Source organism: Filicampus tigris, chromosome 3 (genome assembly GCF_054856515.1).
Source record: "Filicampus tigris isolate MCC_2025a chromosome 3, RoL_Ftig_1.0, whole genome shotgun sequence".
NCBI classification, from domain to species: domain Eukaryota; kingdom Metazoa; phylum Chordata; class Actinopteri; order Syngnathiformes; family Syngnathidae; genus Filicampus; species Filicampus tigris.
In genome coordinates, this window is record NC_141219.1 from 9,760,630 (window position 1) to 9,787,071 (window position 26,442).

Here is a 26,442-nt window from a genome sequence, read left to right on the forward strand (position 1 = left end):
TTGTCATCTAAAATGTATTATATCTGGACCAGAACCTCTTCAAGGTTTATCAGATTGCTTTTCCTAATCATTGCGCCGCGCATATGTTTGATCTCCATGATGAACAGATGATTAGTTTTTCATGAAACCATTCAAGCAAAACGCAGTGGCGAGACACTGTTGATTTAGCTGTTTCAGAGACAGACGCCCCCCCCCCCGTCTTCTGCATGCACGCCTGAGCAAGAGCTCACATGGGAGCAGGGATGGGTCACGGGGGGTCAAGTCTATGGGTAATGATATATCACCTGCCATATATTTAAGGTTTTGCTAATTCTCATGTCAATTATGGCCGTTGCTTTGCACTGTTGGCCCTGGAAGTAACGAGGCGACTCGGTCAATTTTAAAAAGGTCCAATTTTTTGGCATACCTTGCACATGTTACACAAGCAAGAGGCTGGTAGGCCAAATGATACCCCAGGAAAATTAACAATGACAACTTATTCCATCAAAGTAAGAAACATGTCACTGAGTAAGATAAAATATACTGCCTTTGAGTCCAACATACTTTTGTCACTTAAGATGACTTATTGAATTATATCAAGCAAATTGGCCATTGTTCAATGTCTCAGTAAGAAGATGACACATTTTCTGTTCTCGATTTATTGAATAACTTTTGCAAACACATTGAGAAGGCTTTGGCACTGTAATGTCATGAATAATATGTTCAGACTACAATGATCTGAAGCCATGTGACTTGGCAGTCGTGCTTTAGCTTATGTCAGAAGGAAAAAATATGATAAACGGCACTCAAAACGGCCGAATCAGCTAAAACGGTTGAAGGTATTCTGTTGTTCACTATGACAGAGCACTCGACATGCCACCATAATGGGATGGCAGCTCTTGTGAGCACAGCGATAAAAATAAGGTGAAACAGTTCATTTCATCGGAGCGTTAAGAACCACAGGGGGCTCAGCTCTTCGACATTAACTTTGTTCTGCTTGGTTAAGTCAAGGGGAGGGGGAGAATGGTACTAAATTGATGTGTGAGAATACTGTACATTCACACCTATACTTACTGATCAAGACTATTATATTCTTAAAGTGTAAGTCAACACAAACATATTTTTTTCCAGAATATATTCTATTCATGCCCACTCGTCTAAACACGGCATACTGATTCATATTTCGTTTGTGGAATATGAGAAATCCACCCTTTTTTTGCTAGCTCAGGGGGCGGCCATTTTGTCACTTTTGTCAACTGAAAATGACACCAAAGTTCCTCAGGGCTAAGATAACGACCTATCAAGGCTCACCTTCAGAAAACAGGTGAGCCGTCACTATTTGAATGTGAATAATGCCATTTATTACATAATTCCATTTTCTCACAGCGCAGTTGGCTTCAAATCCCAAATAAAGGTTTGTTTATTGGCAACAAATTTATCAAAAGGATTTTCCTTCAGCTTTCTTAAAAGAAACTAAAAAACTGAAATGAATGGATGGATGCTCTCTTAACTTTACTTAGATGTTTCACTGACACAAAATACATCTACAATACAACATATTTGCAAACCTACTTTTTGTTGTTTTAGTTGGTGTTTCATTGTCATCCTCAAACAAAACAATGTGTGAATGTAGTTTATATAAATAGTCTTGAATTGTGGGGGTTTATCTTTTTATTGTCTCCATGATGGGAGTTTTCATCGCAACTGGTGTCAAGATGAGTAAGAAAACTAACAAGCACCTGTCAGGTCTCAGCCATCAGCCTCTTGACAGGCCACTGTTGTGGACTTTTCCTCTCATCTTTCCTATCTTTCACCTCGCAGTCATCTGAGGGAGCATTTCTGAATGTGTGTGCATTGTGTGTGTGTGGGGGGGTGCATGGGTGTGTGTGTGTGTGGGGGGGGGGGGGGGGGGGGGGTGGGGGGGGTGGGTGTGTGTGTGTGTGTGTAAGTGCGTGTGCATGTGCATGTGTCAAAAACTCAACATGAACTTGTCTCAGGTGAAGGCCTTGGATCACCCTGGCCTGTTCAGTCCAGACCTGACAGCGAAGCTGAACTAATCAATATCTCCGTGCAGTCAAAGGTGGGTTCTGCCAGGAGGCCACAGGGGTGCACTAATTGATGGAAACTCACTGCCGGCTAGCTTCATGCCCTGCGGCGTTGGAAGACAGCAAGCTAGGGCCTTCCTCTGCAGTGGAAGGGGAAATAAAGGACAGCAAGGGCCAAGGAATATGAGTGTTTAATGTTAGACACAGCACTCTGTTTACCTTAATGACACTACAGGGTTTTACATATTTGGGACGTGCAGTAAGCTTTGTGACACAGCTTGGCCTGTGGTCGTTTTTGAAATTTGTAATTTTTCATCTCATTTGACATGTTTTTTTTATACATTTCCATTAATATTTTGGTTCACAGGTATTGTGTGGTAAACAATCATTTCGATTCATATGCTGCGGCTACTAAACAATCACAGTTATTGTTATTGTTTGAATACCCAGACACAAACATCCATTAAAATGTACTGCGCATCATCAAAATCATTTTTATCACACAAGACAGATTGAAACAAAAGTAAAAGCCTAAAAATGGGCATTGCTCTGGTATGTTGTGATGTGGATTAACAAACCCTATTTCTTTCTTTGTTTATTTTAGCTTGGTGACATTTCAGTATTTACAAAAAATATATACTTTGTTATCTAGCAAGACTATGGATTATAGGGAGCAAAAATTATGGCATAACAACGTTCCTGCTCATAATGCCCTGCATGGGTACCTGACAGTTCCTGGCCAAGAAGAACATCGCTGTGCTGGAGTAACCTCCTTACTCCGGATGTGGCTCCGTGTGATTCATTTTTTCCTCTTTCCCAAGCACACGGATGACATCAAGGGGATCCATTTTGAATACTTGGACAATGCCAAGATGGCCACGACAACAGAACTGAAGAGGGTCCCGAAGAATCCTTCCATGGAGTGCATGAAGGTGTGACAGAGAAGGCTTTGAAAGTGCATTAGACTCCAGGGGTACTAAGAAGAGGAACACTCATAGTCCGTACAAAGAAAAAAATGGTGTGTTGGATTTATCAGATCAATTTTTAAGTTTACTCTACACCTACTTAAAAATGTATCTGGATCCAGATGCTTGATGAAATAAAATTGAGTAAATTAAAGAACTTTTTTTCTGTGTTGTTTGTATTTAAATACATCTTCATAGATCTTGTCTGACACACCCCTTATGTGAAACCCGGTGGTTGTTTTTAAGGTACCAGGCTTATAATGAAAATAAACTGTAGTTTACCAGTAAAACACTAGTACTAGCTGTTTATGGACCATGCAGAAAATCCATTGCTTTTGTATAAAAGAATCTTCCTTAAAGCCAGTGGTTTTCCAATAGTGGGGCAGACCCCAGTGTGATGCCATTGGGGAGGAACATGCTTTTTTTGGCCATACTAAAATAAAGTGTAATTGCACATCCACTACAGTAGGTGGCAGTGGAACTATCATTGTCAGAATTTGCGCAGGGAGTAGTTCCTCTGGTGTAGTTTTTTTTTTTGGGGGGGGGGGGGTTTGTACCAAGCATGCGTTCACACTGCACAGAACATGAAATTCGGGGTGGATTTGGAAATATACGCCAAGATCTCTCTCCCCAACTCTGACCGTTCGTAAACTCTGAACATTGTTTGAATGTGCCGTTCGGTTAATTAGAGTGCCACAAAAGAGAAGTGAAGGAGCTCGGAGCCCTCCACGAGTCACCCAGCCAATTACAAAAACAAAAACAAGGGTGTGGTTGTTAATTCATAAAGGGGAGCTTACTCTGCCTCTCAGACTCTCAGAGTCAATTTAGGGTGGCAGAGTGGATTTCCAAACACAACCATGAAGTGTGCTGAACAAACCCTTTAGAGACGCCATGTGAAAATATTTAACATGAATGAAAAGAAAGGCTTGGACTAAAAAACAATGTTAATAAAGTTATTCTTAGTTAGTTAGGTATATGCGTTTTTTATTTTTATTTTCATTCATGTTAAAAAGGATACATTGTTATGCACAGGTGTACTTTTATGGACAAATGATACTATTTATATTCGCTGCGGAGAGTTGGGGGTTGGAAATTTTTTCGTTTTCCTTGGGGCTTGGGAAATCATATAAGTTGCCTTGTGTTACAACTATAGTTGCTACATTGTGTATGTGACCTTGTAGCCATGCTAGTTATGTGGTGGGTGATTTACAGTATATGATTTTCCCTTTTTCGTTATTTTTTTTTCTTTGGGATGATAATTCAAGGGATGCGGGAATAAAGCATATCCCCCAAGAAATAAAAGATGATTGGACGCAAAGCCCAGTGACTTCCTTCTTGTTAAGAATATATTGTTATCGTGGAGTCTAAGTGTGCCATGATAATTGCCATCAATAATTGAGTAAGGGGAAATGGCAGAGAGAGCTGCATTCAGGGTTTGCAAAATGTTCCTGAGAGAGGCTTAGATGGACAGTCTGGCCAGCTCGCTAATTTGCCTCCATTTTAATGTGGCACTGAAGATTAGCTTTACGACTCCACTCGCCTTGGCCTGGTAGCTCAAACAAACACAAAATATATCCTGCTATTGCCATTTGATCAGTTGCTTTGAGGTACATTGCGTTGTTTGCATAACGCTTTAAAACGATGGTTACTGATTATATTATATTGATGAAAATGTAATTCGCATAATCACACCTACTTCCCAATGAAGATTGGTGTTGCGTTGGCCCATCAACAACAACAAAATAACAATGCCTTGCAAAGCAAGAGTTGCATGTTTTTCCCCCTCCAGCTTGTGCTCTGTATACAGTATTATTATGCTGACAATCATGTTTTGAGAAATTTTCAGTCTGAGGTAACATTGATGCAGAACTAGCTAGAGGGCTTGAGTGAGCTTGCCTCTAAAATGGGCCACGGATCTGTTGCAATTCAAACTTGAAATCAGTGAATGGTGTGATCAAAAACAATGCACTTACTGTTGTATTCAAAAAATAAAACAGATTAAAAAAAATCATTTTTGACCTTGTTGCTGAAATATTTTGATTTAATTGAGAGGCATGTCAATATTGGAACACAGTATTTTGTCAAGAGAGAGTTGGTATGGAACTGTATAGCCACTGGTACTGCAGTGGTTCGCACAACAGACATGCTGCAGTTGCCATGGGATTGATTCTTACATCCTTATGTCACTTTGTGGTTCACAGTGGATGAGGTAACAGTCGATGGATGGAGAGTTCCATTTTGATTCGTTGGATGGAAAGTTCCTTTCATGTTGTCTGTTCTGTGACTGAAATGACAGTGGGGAAGTAAATCCCTCAACCTGTACCTTTCTCCAGATGTACCAATGTACCAAAATGAGTTCATTGGTATAAAGGGTACAGGCGTACAAGTTTAGGGGTAATCATTTCTGCTCACAGCAAACCAACTGTATAGGTGACTGTGATGTATGCACTATGCAGTTTAAAGTAGTCATGATATCATGACTGCATACACTGACCAGACCTCTGCTTTTCATTCATTCGTGGTACCAAAGGCAGGAATAGTTTGTCCTATCCCCAAATGTATTTGTCCACTGGTGTCAAGAATTTTACTCTATACACAGAGAAAACTCATGTGTGTTGTCTTCAATGTTTAATAGGCCATGTTTCCTTGTAGTGTTGCGCATGAGCCCCTCCTTCATCCCTCAAAGATCCAGGTGTAAATATTTCATCAACCATGTGTCTGTTTCTTGTTCATGAGCTGTCTCAATTCACCAAGGCCTATTCTTACTCCTGCCCTATTCATTGGACATTAGAAGTGAACAAACTGAGCAGTAGTGCTTGGCACAGGGAGGAAGGGGAAATGATTGCCCACCTTCATTAAAGGAGGCAGATACTGTATAAATCAAACTAATTATTGAGCCACTAAAGTATTGAACCCTTGGCGAGGAAATGAAATGATTAGAGGCAGGTCACAGCTCAACAAAGAGCAAGTTAATGAAAATATTAATTACCTGATGATATACTGATATACTCTCAGACCTATCTACCACCGCAGAGAGCATTTGTTTTAATTGAGTGTAATAAGATGCTTAGATCAGGCTGAGTCACTTGATTTGAATGGGTAATTGACCAATAAAGGTCTATGATAGCCAATCATAATTAATTAGCATCTGCTTGACTAACATAAAACATTACTGTTACTCTTCTCATCATTACCTTGGAAATCCTAACTTAAAAGCCCAACCAGTCACTGGAGTGACTTTGATTCACATGACAGATTCAAGAAATAATTTCCCTTACCGCTAGTCACTTCCATGGTCTTGCATTACAATCCAAGGTATGCTATTAATGTCAATTTTTTGCCTCTTTGGTCGATTCCCTCTGTTTTCATTCTTAATTGTTCAGTGCTTGTATCACCTCACCTTCCTCTCCATTCCTTCCACTTTCCCTACTGGTCAATATAGGATGGTCATATAAGGATGATGACTGTATGAGGGACTTGTGGAGTTGGTAGAGGACCCAGACAGATGAAGTTGCACAAGAGTCAATCTTGGTAATTGTATGTAGGAATGGTTGTCTGGACAAATTATATTTCAGGAGAGGAATTTGCTGAACTTGATGATGCGCTTTTGATTTGTTCTTAAGTTATTTCAGAGTGCTGATTTCTCACTCATTGACTGCTAGACATTCTGAGTTAGAGCACTGTGACTTTTTCAAAACCCACAGGATATTGTCGCTAATGATTCTATTGGCACAGAATCTACCCAAGGTTCAAAATAAGCGGTTTTGCATGATCTCCTCTCTAAAATGGTGAATTGCTGCAATCTACTGGTGGCTGTCCATCATCAAAGTTGTTTCTGAGCTTGAAATATACAGTGGAGCAGAATCCAGTCTTCCCCCTCACATCTACATTGAAAAAAAGTATAATCATTCGTTAATTTATTTAAAAGAAGAAAACAAGAAGCAAAGAAGAACAAGAAGAAGAAGTAAAACAGAGCCTGGTTGTACGTAGTTGTTAATTTTTTTTCCACTCTAGTTCAGTTGGTGACAGCAATGCTCATTAAAGATTGATAACTTCCAAAGTCATGTCTGCCATTTTCTTTTCTGAATTCTAAACTGGGAGTCACACCAATTTGAGTGATTTCATTTCTGACCTATAATACACTCCCCTCCAAATTTTAGTGGGATTTGGTTTCATTTTTGCCATTTAACTTACCTAAAAGTCATGAAAACATGAATTCCCTATGTTTTTTCAGACCTGACAGAAAGAAAGGAATGTAGATTAATCAGAATGCTTATATTTAAACTCTCCAAGTAATTTTACATTCATGAACGTCGAGAAATTAAATGCAAAGGAAAACCCCTTTTTATGATCCGGTTAAAAAACACACACAAGTGTAACTAATGCCATGCTGAAGCATTAGGTTGCCAATCTGAAGTGAAGGTTTGAGAACAATCTGATATGTAATGGTGTAATTGACTGGGTAAACGAATAAACTGTAATATAAGGACATGAGTGTCTAATTGTAGTACAAGCATAATTAGTGATCTCAGCTTATCTAGCCTGACGACATGACTTGTGTGCATTTTCTGCTTTGCTCCATTCGGAGTGACAGGCTAATCAGTAGCGTGTCGGCGTCAGTTCCAGCTCTGCCTGTCATAGCTGTCAGTCTTCTGAGGAGCTGATGGAGTCCCCCGAGTAATAAACAGGAGAGCTGATATCTCACCGTACGACCTGCGTGCTGAGAAGCCAGGACACCGAGGAACATAGCAATCAATGTCAGAACACGTGGTATTGATGAAAGATGTCAGAAATGGCTACAACTTACATGGGATCCCGCAGGCACACAGTGGGTCTCTCTTGGGCGTGAACACGATTATCAACAGAATACAATATGTTTTTCCAATGTTTCCAATGTTCGCTGCTTATATCTGCAATTGGAGAAGAATTTGTCATCATGCCTTTTAGAGGCAGTTCCATGATTTTCAGCATCTAAACCAGTTATTCCCAACTTCCATTTTGGAAATAAACGTAAAAGTATTCTTACTTTGATTTTTCTACGACAGTACAGAGGTGTACGGGGAAGTGCAGCTGACTAGCACTTTAGCCACTAATTTACTCAAGCTAACAAAGTTCATGGTGAGTGATATTCTTTTGGGGGCACATCGAAATGATTGTAAAGAGCTTTTGAAAATATAATATACACTATACATGTGTTGCCAGATGCTATTTTGAAATAAAACATGTTCTTTATTGATTTTGAGGTCTATAAAAGTGAGTTGCGACAATGGAACTAAAAGGAAAATGTGGGTCCCAGGGTGACAACGGTTGAGAACGCTGATGTAAATTGCTTCATGAGTTCACGTTTCATACAATAAACCAGTGGTCACCAACCTTTTTCAAAGTGAAAGCTACTACTGGGTACTAAGTAATGCAAATGGATCCCAGTTTCATATACACTCGTCAAACGTCAAAATACACAAAGAGCAAGGGGTAGGACTTGATCGGTTCTTTATATGTTCAATAAACAAACAAACTTGTAAAATAACAAATTTGCCAAAATTACTTTGAGTTATATGTTTATGTTTAACTACATTTATATATGCTTAAGACACTGATCATGTTCATAATTTCTCACAATAATTCTGAACAATGATTTAACGTGGTAGGAAACAGTTCAAAAGGTAGGAGTGAGTGAATAGTGAGCTATTTTTAGGACAGGCCTGCAGGCTTCTCATGTGGTCCATGGGGTCACTAACGTGGTGCCCGCAGGCACCACGTTAGTGACCCCTGCTGTATACTTTAAAAAGAAAAGTGTGGGGGCACATTGCTATCACACAAACAGGAGCTCAAAATACAACTAAATATGGAGTTGGTTGTCCACTCTTCTGGGGATGTTTTCGAAATTGTTTTTAGTGGGAATTAATGTCCAGTCATCTCGAAGAACATTAGTAGTTCATCCAATCTGGTTGGCATGGTAAAACATAGCATAGCATTGCTGCCTTACAGCGAGAAGGCCATCCGTTCCATTCTGCAACTTGGACTGCTCTGACCACCCCTCTTAAGCTTTTCTCGATGGAGTCTGCATGTGGCTTTATGGGTCATCTTATCTCTGGGTTTTCCAGTTTCCAACACATGCAAAAACATGTCAAGGTAATTAATTTCCATCCAGTTCATTTCACTTGGCCAAAGTGCTAACGCAAGATCTGTAATGATCCCTGGTTGCTACACAGCTAGTGCCCACTGCTCCTCTGGCATGGTTTAAATGTGCATGGAGAACACACACACTTTGTACATGTATCTTTACTTTTATTCCAAAAGTGTTTGATTTGATGGCCTTGCTTTGTGTGCTGCCACTGTGTAACAAAACATACATTTTCCCAAACTGTTCATACAAAAATGGTAGCATAAAATTAGCAATAGGTCCATTTGATTATGCCCTGATTGATTTATTAATTGATTAAGTTTGTTCATACAGTTCATAGGCTCTATTTTTAGGCCCAATGGAGCAGAAATTGACATTTATATTGTGTTGGCTGGCTAACACTCATTTTGAGAGACTGATCTGACAGCTGTGTCATGTGTCGAATATTCCAGTAACAAGATCCGGAGGATGATATTCCAGTCTGAGTAACAAGAGGCCAATAGGATCACAGAGACGCGATCAATGACCGGTAAGCCGAGCTCTGTCTTTGTCTGTGGCTCTCTCAGACACTAATTTTCCAAAGACTGTTTTGCAGGATTCCTAAAATTCTGTAGAGGAAGTGACAATGTAATATACAGCTGCGCATGGGCGTGTGTGCATGTTTGTGTCCTTGTGCATGTGTGTATGGTCTTTTGCAATGCTCCTCAACTGTAGTTCAAGAAATGAGTTGAACCAACCTTCCTCGGCATTCTTTCCTCTACTCAAACAACTCATGAAATATTTAGTGTGCCTGGGTAACCTCTGTCTCTCTCTCTCTCTCTCTCTCTCTCTCTCTCTCTCTCTCTCTCTCTCTCTCTCTCTCTCTCTCTCTCTCTCTCCCTCTCTCTCTTGCTCTCTCTCGCCTTCTCTCTCTTTCTCTCACATTCATTTACTGTATAGTTATATGAATATCCAGATTTAGGAATGGAAATGTCAATTTAAGGAAAGTGTTAAAGTGCAAGTGATGCCCTACACTCCACCCATGAATACACACACTTACATACATGTGCAGCTTGGACTTCATGGTTATATCACCTTAAGTGTTATTCCAGTCCCATTTCATGTATTCTGTCTAGCTGTGTGTGTATTGAGGTAGCAGGATACAAATTTGACACCCGGCCGATCGGCAGCTGCCGGCTGTTTAATCAACAGTGATGAATATTTGATGGCGTGGTGGCGGACAACCGGTGGCTGACACTCTCCTCATTATTGAAGTCCGTGTGTACAGAGGAACATATTGAATATCAACGGATGCAGAGCTGCTCTCTGACACACATACCATGCAATGCCTGTACTGCCCTGAGAAAAATGTTATAGCCTATATGGCTGTAAACAAAACAGAAGTCTTGAAAGAAACATTGAAGGGCAATCATGGTTATATCGGAACGCGAAGTAGACAAGACGTTTGTGATTTAAATTGAGTATTGCTTTTTTTGATTAACTTAACAATCAAGGCAAAAAAATTAAACCCACTGGCCACAGAGTTCCAAAAGAGATCCGAAAATATGCAAAAGAGTTGTATTTAGAAAAAAAATCTGTCTTAAAGTTACTGTATAGCAAAAATGAATATTTCTTTGAATAGTTAGAAAATTGCCAAGTATATAAAATGACACTTCAAAATTGTGAAAAGTCAGGCCATTGTGTCTGCTCTCAAACACTGTGGGTATGTCCAATAATTCTCTGAAATCATGCCTCACTCAGGTATCAGTTGTCAATCAAATAGCACTACTACAATGAAAGACCGATGTTATTTCATCTGACAGCTTTCTTATGCCCACACGTTGCCACATGTTTGAGCCATGAGAGCCAAAATCAAATTCTGAGCCAGAAGACACTGACCAACCTGAGAATCAACTTCGTTCCCATCAGTCTGTAGTAGATTTGCAAATTTTCCTCCCATTTATAATGAATTAGTCTAGTATAACCTGACATTAGCCATCCAGAGTTGAACATTTTTGACTTCATCAGATAGTTTTCGCAACTATCGGTTTTTTTTCATCAAGTAATTTTCTCAACTCCTTGTGAACGGAGTCGCCAGTTATGTCACTGGGCTGCCATTTTAGCCACGCCCCCCGCCTCCCAAATTCTGAAAAACGAATTTGATGTGAAGCAGTTTAATACTATAGCTCCACAATTGTACTGAGTACCTAATTCTCAGTACCTTTAAGACGGACTACCTGGAGTACACAGAGAAACCTCCACAGGCATGGGGAGAACAGGCAAGCTCCACTGGGGTACAGTGACGTTTTAATGTCTCAACTTGTTGCTGATTTTTTTTTTTTTTTTTATGCTGTAATAGCAAAACTGCTTGATTAGTGAGGTCAAATTTGCATTACGAGCAAGCCTCAGATAAGTAGCTTGAGTGAAGTGGAAAAAAAGGAGAGCTGAAGTCACCATCCATCCATCCATCCATTATCTGTACCGCTTCTCCTCACAAGGGTCGCGGGGCGTGCTGGAGCCTATCCCAGCTGTCTTTGGGCAGTAGGCGGGGGACACCCTGAACTGGTTGCCAGCCAATCGCAGGGCACACAGAGACAAACAACCGCACTCACAATCACACCTAGGGGCAATTTAGAGTATCCAATCAACTTACCATGCATGTTTTTGGAATGTGGGAGGAAACCGGAGTGCCCGGAGAAAACCCACGCAGGCACGGGGAGAACATGCAAACTCCACACAGGGAGGCCGGAGCCGGGATCGAACCCACGACCTCTGAACTGTGAGGCAGACGTGCTAACCAGTCGACCACCGTGCCGCCTAAGGTCACCAATAAACTTTAAAAACACACATATGCAAAATGAAAACACTCACAAGGAGCATGCAGCAGACGCTAACATTGAACGAACCGCCTGATAAGATAAGAATAAGATAAGAATGCCTTTATTGATCCCACAGTGGGGAAACTTTCGTCACCAAACCGACTGATTGACATCACTCACCAGACAACGCCCCAAAAAGACACACATCAACACAAGTACCACGTGTGCGCAGTATATTTCTTATTATACTTTGTTATGTATTTAAATGTATGTTTCACAATACAGTGCTATTCTCAGTTATTATCTTGCGTCTAACACCATCAGCAACAAAACAAACATATTTCATTGATAGAGAACATTTACGCATCAATCAAAAGGGAGTACACTGCTGATTTGACGCCTAGTCTCTTGTATCGCGTGCTCTTCTATTTGTGGCACATGCAGGTGCTATGACGTCAACGAAGTGGGTTCAGTACGGGGGTTCAAAAAGCACTTCGCCTGCAGGGCCATGACAACGCCTAAATGCCAAATAAATGGCATTTAGGTACCCTGGGACAATTTGCACGAATTGACAATGACAAAAATACACATTGGATGGGATTTGTTTGACATGTTAGGGCATTGTTAAAACAACTCCATTGGAAATGCAGAGCTGGACTAAATTCATTTCATTTCAATGAAATACTGTATGGGTTATTGTAACGGCAAAGTGTCTGCCATAAGACTGTACACCAAATAAACTGCTACTATAGCACAATGCACTGCTTTTATTGTTTCCAAACCCGAAGTACAAAATGAAAACATATTGAAACTTAATTCAATCCTGATAAATCACACACTCAAAAACGCTGACATTACTTTATCACAAAACGACACTTTAAAAAGTGAAAGTGACAGATTCATAATTGATTTATTTGAATCAGTAAAAAAAAAACCCGAAGAGACTATTTATTGGTAAACCTGCACAGTCTAACACGGGACTGAATTTCTCTTCTACAGAATGCCCATATTTGGTTTGTCATGCGGGTCTGGGTGGTAGCCTATTCATTTAACAAATGGTTATTGTTATTGTAGCTTCTGATAAGCACTATTTGTTATTTTTTTGATAGCTGATTTTCTTTGTAAATACATATTTTTTCGTCGGGAGTCATGGTGTAGCCTACCTGCGCATTAAACTGAAATACTGCAATGTCAAAAAAAAAAAAGCAACTTGTACGCCCTCCAACCGAAGTTTTCCCGACAAGCGCGAAAATATTTGTGCGTACTTTCACTGTTACCCTCACGAGCGAATCCAATTTGCAATATTTTGATATGCAGGCAAGCTGCATATCCTTGAAGCATCAGTGGCTACATGACAAGAGGTCAGCCCCCCCAAGATCAAATATTTTTCTTACTAAATGGCGGATTTATTAGACAAATAAGTTGTTCGTCTGACTTTGAACCCTCTGTGATTGAAATATACCCGTGTGTCAACAGCATCGCTTCTCAAACCAGTCCCGGGCGATGCATGGCTGCCACCGCGGATTACTGAGCAAATATAATGGGAAATGAGTGCAGATCTGGGGGATCTACCCCCTCAACATCCCTCGGTTTGACATTTCCGTCAAAGGCCAGCCAGCCTGCGTATTGTTGGCTCAACTGGGCCCTCGACGGGCGATCTGATTATTTTCTTCTCAAACCGCGTTGAAGTTGAACAATGTCAGAAAAGAAACAACGCGGTGTGCTTGCTCGCGCTCCCATTTCTTTTACCTTTTAGCAGCGTTCTAATGATGTCATCCATCTTCACGTGGGTGCCTAACAGCTGCGATTAGCTCATAGGCCCGCTGGCTTCCGCTAGCAGCTTCGAAAAAGTCAGACGCTCGTAAATCTGAGCTGCACCGCGTTGCCGTAACGAGTGCTCAAATCATTATTTGGCGACGTGCATGGTGTCAGACGAGCTCACATCTCATCTGTCAGGAATCCAATTTCCCCTTATTTACATCCAGGCTATAGATTAATTATTGCCCTGACTATTGGCCTGAAGGTGTTCAATTTATGAGTCGGTCTTGTGGACACCAACGTGAGGAGAGGAGGAACTGAATAATGATAATAATAATAATAATAATAATAATAATAATAATAATAATAATAATAATAATAATAATAATAATTAATGTTATTAATATTATTATTATTTAATTTGAAGCAGAATTATATGTTATACACAACGAAATGCATAGAAGAGACCACTGCTACATTTTCTGTCTCGTTTATTTTGCTATAGCTATGTTTGAATAAAAATACTTTTAATTATATAAATTATAAATTAATAATTATATTTATAATTAATGTAACGCCCAAATCCCGAATGCAAATATTGTCATTTAGGGCATTTTTTTAGGGGGGGCTCACTGACTAGGAAATGAACAATAAATGTTGACTTCAGACAATGTTAACAAGGCTAAGAAGTTCCGTATGCGGCACCTTTTATCCAGGTGTGCACCAAGTTTCTACCTTTCCTTGTGCCTAATCATCGCTTTAAATTGGTTGGCCTAACAATGTCGGCGGGGATGAAAACAAAAACTCCTTAGCGGAAATAACAATAATTGGACGATAACTATAAGGTGGTATCACGTTCGTCATGTCACATCACTGTTCCAGTAAGAATGCAGGCTTAACACAGGCAGGCCCGTGTAGTAACGACACCTCGGCCCATTATTAATGGAGCTTTAAGGGTTATGATATCGGCGAAGTTACTGATGAAATATGCCTCTGATTAATAGAGGCCTCTGTCGTAACAGGCTGACATATGGTAGGCGAGCCAGCTGGGGACGGAACCTCAGGCATCCCCTACGGCCATTAACATATTAGAGGCTATTGTGCAGGCAGACCGTCCGACTTCATCCACAGCCCCTGTGCAGCGAGACAGCAGCCCAGAGCTGTTTGATATAGGTTTTCAATAATGCATCACTCCTCAGTCCGCCAGCGGAGCTGTTCGTGGTGCTGAAATTATTGCCATGGAGCTGCAGCGTTCCAAACAACATGCAAATTATAAATGGATTTTGAATGTATAGGGAGGGTTAAAACAAACTCATTGAAACGTAATCCGCCCTTGAAGGTGTTTTGAAGCATTCATTTTGGTCCATATATGCTTTATGAAAAATATAATGCAAAAATGAAATATAATGGTATACTCACGCTTCTTTTGTAAGGATTGATATCTGTCTTCGGGTGTCCGCCCTGAAAGCAAGACAGGTTTTTTTTTTTCAGGTACAGCATGGCCATTTTTTTTAAATGCATTAAGCAATAATCTATAAGATGTTCGCACTAAAAAAGGTGAGTCTAAAAACACGTAAGTTAAATACTGTAACCAGCAGTGAAGAAACTGAAAATATTTCAGGGGTTGTCAAGCATTTCCCTTTTTAAAATGTCTCTCTAGGACACGCTTCAGTTATTCAGTCTGCATTAAAAATTAATGAGTTTTCCTGCTTCAATATTATTTTATTTTGTTTTTTTCTGTAACTGGAGTAAAATGTGCCTATATTTAACCTTAAGAAAATAAACTCACGGTGTGACAATTGTGCATTACTTGTTCTCCTCTTCATGCGCTGAAAGTCTTGGTTGGCTTTCATCATTATATCATAATGTTACTCAGACTAAGGATTTAGAAACCAAACTAAGGCCTTAAACCATTACTAACGGTGTAGTTCCTTGATTTTCGATTAATTTAAAGCATTTTTATTCTAGCATTTGACATGAAATGCCATAGGAAAATTCTTCATTTGTGGGGCATTCACAACCAGAGAGGCAAACTTTAATTTTTCGATTTATTAGAAGATTGCTGGAACACACCTCCCTGTTGAATTTGGCGTACAGGATGAAAAATACAATTGAAAGTAAAAGCAAAAGAAAGGGGACAACAAATGCGGGTGGACAAGTTGTGAGGAGAGCGGAATTAAAAAGACATGACGCACACGTCGCCGCGCAGCTCTGTAAACATATTTGTGCACAAAGTAAAAAATAGTACTTACAACGTTTCCTTCACAATTAACACGACAAACAACGTGGTGATCTTCATGTGAAAACAGGCAGTTAACAGTGACTTACACCATTACAAGGCAAGTTCTACAGCAGTAGACAGCTCTACTGTACCAAAGAATATTCAGAATTCCAATGCATAGAGTGCTTGCACTGCAAACTAAAACACAGAAAGTACATTTCAGTTTTCATCAGCAGACAAGGCTTTTCGTGCTCTCTGGTTGATTTTTTTTTATTTTATTTTATTTTTTTTACCTTTATTTGTGATGCCAAAGGTGTCCACCGACCCTATCATTTTAATTCTAACACAACTCCAATCTTGTGATAAAGTGATGTTTGTATTTACAAAACACGTGGACGTTTCTGATAAATAAAGGGTCTTTTGTGCAAATTGAAATAAATATGTCCACAGCAGACGTGAGAGAAGATAAAATGCTGCCTGTGAATTAGGATTTCACGCAGGCCTACATTTTCGTTTAGCCAGAAGATTTTGCAACGAAATTTTAATTATAGCAGCCTCCAAAATGGTAATTAAATAAATAAATACATAAATAAATAAAAATCATGAATGAATAAAGTCATATGGATTATTCTTTAACAACAACGACAGAAGCCAACCAAAGAACACAGTATACGACAATCAATGAGGTAATTTGTGAATGGCTATTAGTTCAAATAATAGGCCTGTTTGGATAAATTAACTCGCTTTAGAATCATTTTCCCTTTCTCGCGTGTTTTAAAAGGCAACGTCGACGTCGCTAAACTTTTTCCCTTGTTACAGGGACGGCGCAAAGTGGGTGTAATCTGATATTTGCATACTTCACATTCACCGATAACGTGAAAAAATAATGAATATATATGAAGCCTCGTATAGAATGACTGAAGCCCATTGCGCACCAGCATATAAACTCGCCGGAGACAAAAGACTGAAAATGGTGTTCTTTTATGTCCATTGGTCCCCAAATTCAGTCACAACAACTTTTGTTTTCGTGTCTTTTTTTCATCAGTGGGCGGCGGAAAACTTCAACCTTTTCTGCTTTTGTCTTTGGTTGCAAAACCACACTCGCACCACGTTCTTTTTCAAGTCCAATTTCTCAGCTATGGCTGCTATTTTCTCCGAGGAGGGCCGCGGCTGAACGGCGAAGTACGCCTCCAAGGACCTTTTCTCCGGAGCAGCTATCGAGGTCCTCTTGCGTTTCTTTTCCCCTCCGTTGAAAATGTCCGGTTTGCTCATTTTTTCCCTTTGGGCACCCTCGGCCTCCTCCAGCCACGCCTGGAGGATGGGTTTGAGCGCGATCATGTTGTTGTGGGACAGAGTCAACGACTCGAAACGACAAATTGTACTTTGGCTCAGTGATCCCACGCCGGGGATTTTGAGATTAGCCAGCGCGCCGCCCACATCCGCCTGGGTCACTCCCAGTTTGATCCTCCGCTGCTTGAAGCGCTCGGCGAAGGCCTCCAGCTCCCTGGGATCCGTGTCCGAGTCATTGATGGACGGCAGCCCGCTGCCCGTCAGCCCGGGGCCGACTTGACTCCCCCCGTGGTGACCCGGTAAGAGGCCGTGGTGGGTGAGAGGCGAATTCATGCTCATGGCCGCCTGGTGCGAGAGGTGGCTCAAGCCGTGCATGTGGGAGTGTGGGTGCGCGTGTGCGGGTGCGGAGGAGGTGGAGATGAGCCCTCCACCGCCTCCTCCTCCGCCGCCACCTCCGCCTCCGGCCCCGTCGTGCGCGCTGGACATGAGGGCGAGAGAGGGCGAGCTGATGTGGTCCATTAAGTCCGGAGGTTCCAGGTTCTGGTGGTGGTGGTGATGATGGTGGTGGTGGTGGTGGGCCAGTGGTACCGTTGACGTCGACGAGCACGGCACGGTGCTCATGGTGTGGTACGTGGCGTCGGGCTTGAATGGGTGCGTCTTGCCCTGGGACACGGCGATGTCCACTGCCGCCAGAGCCTCGGCCCGGGCCAGTAGTGTCTCGTCCAAACTAGCGAAAATGTTGCTTTGCAGCTGCGGGCGCACAAAGTAAAAGAAGCGGTTAAAATGATGAGGCGCTCATTTAGTGAGAGCATGCAGAGACTAGGACAGGAAAGGGGCAAACATTAATAAATGCATCTGTCAGTTGGGACTCTCAGCGACGTTACACATGCAGCTGAGGTAGATACTCCTTTAGAAGGAGCGAGTCATAAAAAATCGAAAACAGCGAAGGCTAAGTCTTTCAAAAAGATCACACAAATTGCAGTGGAATACATGAAAAAAAACATTACGCGCGTGCAAAAGAGCCTTGGAGCGACCCGTGGAATTACGCACAGTCGTCGTTCTGCACCGCGTTTAGTCCATAAGAGCGTGCAAGTTGTAAGGAGAATTCATTTTTACCTGTGGAGTTTGTAGACAGGCTCTTCGTATAGCCTCGGAGCTGGAATGCAGCGTGGTGTACTTATGCTCCGGTAGCGAGGGATGCATGGCGAAGTGCGCCTGTTTGCTGTTCATGGACATCATCTTGGCGAGCTTCTCCAATTAAAGTGCACTGAGAGAGAAACGGCCAAAAGAGCCCGAAAAGGCTTTCCTTGACACCGCCAGTGATCCTTTTGTCGAGCCGCTTGTGATGCAGCCGAGCGCGCAGTGTTGTGTGCGCCGAGTCAAGCCTTGAGCTCGGAGATCACAGAGATGCCTGCAGTCTCTCACGCGCACTTATCTGTCTACTGTTTCCCACTGCTGGGATGAGAGAGCCTCTTACACCTGAGCGCCTCAGATCTCGTCAAGCCCAGCCCGGCTGCTCTCGCGAGACAAAGTGCCAGAGTAGTGAACAGGCTGACAGATAAAAACTGCTCTCGGGGCAGAGGCACGAACGTCAGGAGACGAGGCGTCTGCGGTTTTTAAGGGCTTATGCCACTCCATCTTGCCACGGAACTGGCCCCCTGATTCTTTGTGATGGGAGGCGAAAAGCATTGCAGCTTCTTTCATTTCGGCGGCCATCATGTCTCGATCTTCTAGAAATTTCAAATTTGCTCCCTGAGGAGAATGTGCGTTAATGATGATAGATCAAGACAGTCCATTAATATTAAGAATCCAAACTTAGGTCGTGACAAACATCTTTACTTCCACTTAACGATAGTTGAAGGTAAGTGTACATTCAAGTGTAAAATATGTAGTTACATTTTTTAAATTTTTTATTATTGAATGTTTTTAGGTAAAACAAAAATAAAATGACAGATCATTTACTTCACCAGCACATATGAGAACAATGCTGTCTTCACAATGATAATGCTTATTTGAAATTCAAGATAATTTTGGCAATAATTTCGACACGTAAAATTGTTTGCAGTGGTTTGGAATAGCACAGCAGCAACAGTCGTACAACCAACACAATATTTCACAGTATTTCTCACTACAGCATAGCAAACTACAAACAAAATTACTCTAAAATTGGACCTAATTTTGTGGGTGGTGTCTGGGACTATTATTCCGCATTTCACGCTGATACAATGGACAGAAACAATTCTTCTACAAAACTTCATGAAACATGTTAAATGTACAAACTAGATTGTTGACAATGTCAGAGAGAAAGCACCTTTATCCTCAAAGCTCATCAAATCCAGTTGCGCACTAATCACATTAATTTAATACTCCAGTGTAACCTTGTACAGTCTTTATCTAAATTAATGAATCTCAATGAATTAAGACTTCATTTATTCAAACCTCAACGGTTGTCCAATTAAAATTTCATGTGAGTGATTAGCAGTACGTGAAATACACGTGATATCGTTAAATTTGCATAATAAAGTGCTTTCTGCTACAATTGAATTACTGTTTGTGTGTGTGCGTGTGAAAGGGTGTGTGTCACGATAATACACATCAAGCTCTCGACCATATAAAGAGTGGCAATTTTTCTGCTTTAAATAACAGAAGATGTATAAATTACGAGGGGCATTATTGAAGTGCACGTAAGAGAAAGTATCACAGAATTTGTGATGTTAGCCGGCTAAAGTTTCAACGCTAAATTTACAAACTCAATGAAGCATTTTCCCCTAGCTGAGGTGTTAAGACAATTCAACTTTTTTTTGCAACGTTATTTGAATTTATTACTTTTTTTCAGTAGGTTGTCATCTTGCATAACTAACAGCTTCTAGGACAAAAAAGTCAGAAAGTAAACATGACAAACAGTAGACAGGCAGTGCTAAGCAAAACGGCAATCATTTGTCTTACAACTTTCACACTATCAGACAAGACTTTAAAATCTAGTAAACATTCTTATGCTGGGGCTTTTACAAAAAGCAACCTGATTTTTTTCCTGTTTTTACAGACAGCCAAGATGCAACTTGATGGGCAAAATCTTGTGAGCAACATGCGACCACAACATATTTCAGTGCAGACGACACAGAAGTGTTTGAAAACTTCACATGAGCTTTGAAAGTTTGGTGGGACTGCTCGTGTTAAAGGGGCTGTGGGACTTTCGCTTTGTTGGCTGGCCAGTGTTGAGTGTGTGTCTGTCTCTTGATGTGTTCACAGGTTTTCCACCGGGGGGGGAGGAGGTGTCGCGATCCTGCCGTCGACCTGCTGGACTGACAGAGCCAGAGGGACCAGTCTTGGTGTCTTCCACAGCATCGAAGAGCAAATCAAAAGAGAGCTCTTCGGCATGGGATGTCCCTCCGTGATCCACGCTGCTCTCGTCCGCATCTGACACCAAGGATGGAGGGCGTCCTTCTCCAGCACAGCCGCCGGAAGCCTCGTCGTTATTCGCCAAGCCGCATTGTGATACGTCGCCAGAGCACGCTTGCGGTTCTGGCACAAGTGTGTGGTCTAAGTCGGCGGGAAGGGAGGACGCCGGGGAGAGCTGAGAACCACGGCTACTGGAGCTCTCTACATCCAGCATCATGGAGTCCAACTCGGAGATTTTGTTGAGATAAGCTGCGTCCATGGAGGCCTCACTGGACTTCTGGAAACTATCAGGCTCATCGGCAACAAAACTGTCAGCCACGGAATCAGTGGGCAAGATTTCTTTACTTGGACCAGGAGATGATTGGTCATTTGATTTTGAAAACTTCCAACATCCCCAAAAAGCAGGCTTTAGTGGCTCCATATCATCGGAATTTTGAGGCAAACTGAAACTGAACTGGTGTTCTGCGGCGGTCTTCACCGGACTGGGAACGTCATCAAAATCAATCCTCCTGAGATGTGTGACAGGCTTAAACGCAACTTTTTTCTCACGCACACCGGGGCTCCTCAGCGTCAGGGAGCGGAAGGCAGAGGAGGGGGTGGAGGGCAACAAGTCCGAGGAGGTGCCATCCAAGTCCTCGCCTTTTTTGGGGAGTTCACAAGCATTTTGGGGAGAGTCCTTGTGATCCGCACACGATAAGAACATCAAACTGTGAGTCTTGGAAAACGTTGGAGCATCTGCCTCAGGATTGCTGCAGATGGAGCCCCTCTCGTTATCACTCAAGCTTCTCATCATCATGTGGATCTTTTGCTGCTGGCTGAGAGATTCAAACCCGGGCGTGCTCTTTTTGCACAACTCCTGCAACTCTGCGCACCTCTTTTCAGATACCCTGACCCGATTCTCCAAGTCATCAATGTACTGGTCACTGCGCTCCAGAGCCCTCTTCAAATGGTCAACGTCTCTCTGGTACTGCTGGATTTTCGCTTCCAAGGCGGCAACAGTATACCGACCAAACCTGGGGAAGAATTGTGTGTTTTAGAGTATAGTTTCTACAAAAATACTTTTTCGCACTTTGAAATCATCAAAAGCACAAATTGAAGATAATTTTGCATCTGTACAAGACGTTCAGTACAATCAAATCTGGTAAGATGAATTTGCAAAACCTTTGTATACAACCAAAAACGTACTTTCACTCAAAAGAGTGTGGCATTACTCATCAAATGAATTTCAAATATCTCACAACAAAGCCTCAATGTCAAATCCATTACAGAGGTGCATGTTTGGGTATCAACAATATGATGTGTTGTTCCTGATCATAGCGTTGTTAAAATCATAATGTTCTTAATGTCATTGGACCATGCTTGGTCAGGTTGGGAAACTCATGACTATTCCTAAAAACAATTACAAAAAAAAAAATATATACAGTATAAAGCCCACCGTCTGTATCCTATATTTACTGTACCACAGGACAGACTGTTTCCATGACATCTTAACAGACCAGTACAACAGGAAAACAATAGAGACAGCTTGCCAAAACCTCCTGAACTAGGTATACATGTGGCAAAGACATTTTGAAGGCATTTTCCAAAGCTACTTTCCGCTTACAGTTTGCAAAGCACACTTAAAGAATGTGAATCACCAGTTGTAATTCTTCAACTGCTTTCCATTTGTTGGCAGTATTTGAGTTTTGTGAGTTCCCATTTTTAAAAGAGCAAAACATATTCTGACTAAGGTTACTTGGTGAACTTAAATTTATGAGGGCTCAAACCTTAAAAAGAGAATTATGATCAAGTAATTATTCTAAATTACAAATATCTGGAGCAGATAATCATCTCTGTGTGTGTGTCATGGTTTCAGATATAATGTGCGGTACCTTGCCGACAAAAGTAGGGCCTAAAACAAGACCTGGGCATTTTACCAAAAATTCCCGGTCTGTTTATCACCTTCCGCCTACAGCCGGGGTACCTTTCCGCCATCCGTTTATCTGCCATTTTGTCCGGCCAGACCAAATAGTAATCGCAGATAGGCTGGTCTGACTATAATTTTAAATGGGCTTCCGTTTACCTGCCAGTTGAGTAGAAGCACCTGTGACTAAAGCCAAACTGTGGCAGGGTTTTTATTTTCTGGAACTGGATAACCCACCTCTGGAAACAAAAGACTAACCGTGGCATGGAATCTTCACCACTGCCGGACTAAACGCATCTCCTTTCAGCACCATCCAGGACCTTTATGTACCTTTGAGGACCTCTGAATCCTCGCCGCATGTAAGCCATTAAGGCCGGGAGCGCATAACCGCATTTCTACCACTAAAACCGGGAGCGCTGTTGCGTCTTTCTACCCTTAAAGCCGGGAGACCGTTTACGTCATTTTCATTTTTAATCCAATTGTCGGTCTCTTAGCCAATGAAATGCATCAGAACATGTGACGGTGTCGTGACCACTCTTAGGATGGCGCACAATTTTTTTAGCATAATTGCGGATGCGCAGACGATCGCGAGAGCTCTCAAATAACGGCGGTGATACAGACAACGAGCTTGTGGACTTTGAACCAGTGAAAACTGACGATTAAATAGACGGGAAAAAAATAGGCTCCCTTCTACGCTTAATCGGACTATTTTTTTAAAGTTTCCAATCATTTATCGCCTACAAAATGGGCATCCGTCACAGGCGGACTGGTCCGTCATATAGGTGGAATGTCCAGCTCTGCCTAATATTATGGAGTTTGTTAAATCAGTGTACCAAAACCATTTAGGGACACAGAGCTATCTCTCATTCAAATCTGCTGTTGACCAGTGTAACATACATCCTGTAATACACTTGATTAGTGTGACTTGGCAATGGCAGCAGCCAGCTGATTCTCGCTGAGAATTGGAACTGTATATTTTGGTTGTGAAAGCTCACCTGCTACGACGTGGTATTTTTAAATTGGCCATAACAATGGTGTTCAACAGAAATTCAAAGTTTCAATCATAGCAAAACCAGTGGCCGACAGTTAGCCACTCAGAAAAACTAGTCAGTGAACCCCACACACTCCATAACTGTTCAGTCTGTTTGGGCCGCACCCCACAGTGTGCAATTATTGCACCACAAATGAAGGCTCTTATTCAATAAAAATAGTTGCCCTCCAGTTTGAAATACTTACTTCTGTGGGGATCTACTGACCACCTCAGCTTTCAGTCTCATATTTTCTTGTACCAGGTCAACATTTTGAGATCGCAGTGCTTTATTAGCCTGAGGATGACAAGAGTAACAACATAAGGTCTCATCTTTGGGTGTCTTTTCATAAAGTATCTGATTAAGGGCCAATAAAAGCGTATTATACTCTGAAGACTGTGAAGTACAATCAATATTAAAGTTTACATACCTCCTTAAGTTTGTTCATGTCTTGTTTAACTTCATCACAAACATTCTGGGCTGTTTGCAGCCTCTTTGCCAATTCCTCCATGAAGCTCGGATCCACTCTTTTGTCATCTGCTTGCACAGAGCTAATAGCAGAGGGATCCAAAGCTGTCCTCAGTTGCAACTCCAGACTTTGATTTTTAGTTTTCAGCTCCTCATTCTCTCTGACAAGACCTTCAATTTCTTCCTGCCAAAGACCATTTGCATAAAATGAACATTTTCACACAAGTACATCATTAATTACTGAAAATTCAATTTAAAAATAACAACTAAAATACAGCCAATCAAAGATCATCAATAAGAAAAATGCAATTTTAGTACATAAATTATGAAAATTAAGTCCTAAGTCTAGAAAATGTGCTACCACAACACCAACTGCTCAAATATTACTGACCCCTCCCAAAACTCTGAGTTTACGCTTTGCTTCCATTTAATGATTCATCTCTGTTGGACAAAGGAAGGTTTGTTGGTGTTCTTAAAAAAAAAAAAAAAACGATGTCTATTAAACAATCTGGCCTGATGGACCAATACCTCATACTCTCGCAGGAGCAGCTCCCCCCTAGTTTTCCTCAGACATTTCCTCACAGTGGGGCTCTCAGTGTGGTCACTCTCATTTGTACCTCCTGTAAGAGAACACACAAGGGCAAGAACACAAATATGAGTGTGTAAACTTGCACATTAGCCAGATAAGGATTTATAATACCAGAAACAATTTTACTGTTGCAGAAAAAGTTGAACTTCTATGTAGGGCTGCGCGACATGGCCTAGAATTTATATCACGGTATAAATTCCATCTCATGTCATGGCAATGGGATAAATGATGGTATAAAATTAGGAGTAAAAAATATATTTAATTCAATAAATTAATATGTATGAATAGTTTAGTTATATAGTCCATTACAGAAGCTCACTACTGGTAAAGTCCGTTCTCTACGCCATTTGGTTGACTCTGACCGACTGGGACCACGTGGGTCGACTAAATATGCAGGTCGGAACACGGTGACGGTTAGATGATGACTAGCTCTGCTAATGATAACAAAAAAAAAAAGACAGTAGTCACCTTATTTTGATGCATTCTCTTTTTTTTGCAGAGATGTAAATGTTCATTTGTTTTTTTTAGAGATAGTGTTTGTCATATAATGAGTGAAAACATTTTTATCATCACTCCAACATATCGTCGCTGTCCTGTGAAAAACACTTATGTCCATTTTGTATTTATTTATTATACGTTAATGGGATTTCCACGCTACAAACATCCCAATAGTGATTTTTTTTTTAATAACAACAATTGGACATACATGTTTTTCACAGGACAGCGACGATATGTTGTGACTGAGTAAGAATTTATGACTTGACTTGCAACTTGCTTGAAAAAATTAATGACTTGACCTGCTTGAAATTTGGTGGCGACTCAACGTGCTTGATTTTTTTCCAGACTTGAGACTTACCTGTGACTTAGTCCCACTTCTGACAAGCTGCAACCACTGCTTTTACAGCTACTTAAATGGTGAACATTTTACACACAGCTATAATTATGCACCTTCACACCACCTCAAAACAACAATTACAAAATAATCAACAACATTGCTCTCTGGCTGTGTGCGGGAGCATGAAAAACTTTGAAAACGAAGACTTTGGAAACAGTTGTACTGGATCTCAACCGATCTGTTACTGAGTGTGCTGCAAGAACTCACCTATAATTTCTCTGCATGGGTTCTCTGTCGTAATCGGGACTCTGCACGACGGACACTGGCTTGCTTTTTTTAACCACATTTCCATGCAGGATGAACAGAACACGTGGTGATTGCCACATATGACCGGCTGTCTGACCTGCAATACAACGAGAGTCAGTTTGGTACGTCATGCTTGATTTAACGCGAGTCGAATTGATTCAAAACTACGTTGGAGCCGACGTTTGTGATTGCACAAACGCTTCCGGCTTGTTTTCTTCACTGCGGGAATACTCTTTGTACCTGTTGTGGTAACAAATTTAAGGAGAGTGATGATTACCTTTCCGAGGCATATCTGACAAGATATCGGCAGAGTCAAACATAGTGTTGAAGTTTGAAAGTTAAGAGCCATAACGTCAAGCAGGGACGAAACACGCGCCTTTCTGAGGGAGGTTCAAATGAGCCAACCGGAAGTGTGGAGACGCGCGCCAAATATGACACGGAACTACAAATCGGGCTACGGAACCTTTGAAACGCCAAAATATAAAATGAAGACATAGTTTGATTTTTTTTTTTTTTCATAACACGCATGCACCTCGAAGTGCAATTTAAAGCACCTTCCTTCTAAAAACAGCTCAAGAGAGGTGGTACAGTTGCTATTTCCCAGGAATATTGTTGTAGCGAACATTTGAAAATACAAACACTGGTAGCTATGGATAAGAAATAAAATATTGCAAATTGATATCTATTTGTCAGTTCACAAAAAGTAGCTCTCAGCTTCAAAAAGGTTGGTGACC

At 41.3% G+C, this 26,442-nt stretch overlaps 2 protein-coding genes and 1 long non-coding RNA gene across 3 annotated transcripts; all 3 read right to left on the reverse strand.

Annotated features, from left to right (window-relative positions):
* Positions 1 to 7,525: 7,525 nt before the first annotated feature.
* On the reverse strand, positions 7,526 to 13,830 carry LOC147149800 (uncharacterized). The gene is made up of 3 exons (XR_015086267.1): positions 13,661 to 13,830; positions 7,797 to 7,899; positions 7,526 to 7,709 (listed from the first exon to the last, which is right to left on the reverse strand). It is a non-coding gene; the product is annotated as an uncharacterized LOC147149800 (long non-coding RNA).
* Positions 13,831 to 15,720: 1,890 nt separating this feature from the next.
* pou4f1 (POU class 4 homeobox 1) lies at positions 15,721 to 18,795 on the reverse strand. The gene is made up of 2 exons (XM_086026102.1): positions 18,297 to 18,795; positions 15,721 to 17,930 (listed from the first exon to the last, which is right to left on the reverse strand). The coding sequence occupies exons 1-2, from the start codon at positions 18,417 to 18,419 to the stop codon at positions 16,932 to 16,934; spliced, it is 1,122 nt and encodes a 373-aa protein (XP_085882228.1). The 5' UTR covers positions 18,420 to 18,795; the 3' UTR covers positions 15,721 to 16,931.
* Positions 18,796 to 19,035: 240 nt separating this feature from the next.
* On the reverse strand, positions 19,036 to 26,148 carry obi1 (ORC ubiquitin ligase 1). Its single transcript, XM_086026100.1, has 6 exons — positions 25,986 to 26,148; positions 25,670 to 25,805; positions 24,507 to 24,598; positions 23,941 to 24,162; positions 23,719 to 23,807; positions 19,036 to 21,592 (listed from the first exon to the last, which is right to left on the reverse strand). Exons 1-6 carry the CDS (start codon positions 26,055 to 26,057, stop codon positions 20,317 to 20,319), a joined length of 1,887 nt encoding a protein of 628 aa, XP_085882226.1. The 5' UTR covers positions 26,058 to 26,148; the 3' UTR covers positions 19,036 to 20,316.
* Between the last annotated feature and the right edge of the window lie 294 nt (positions 26,149 to 26,442).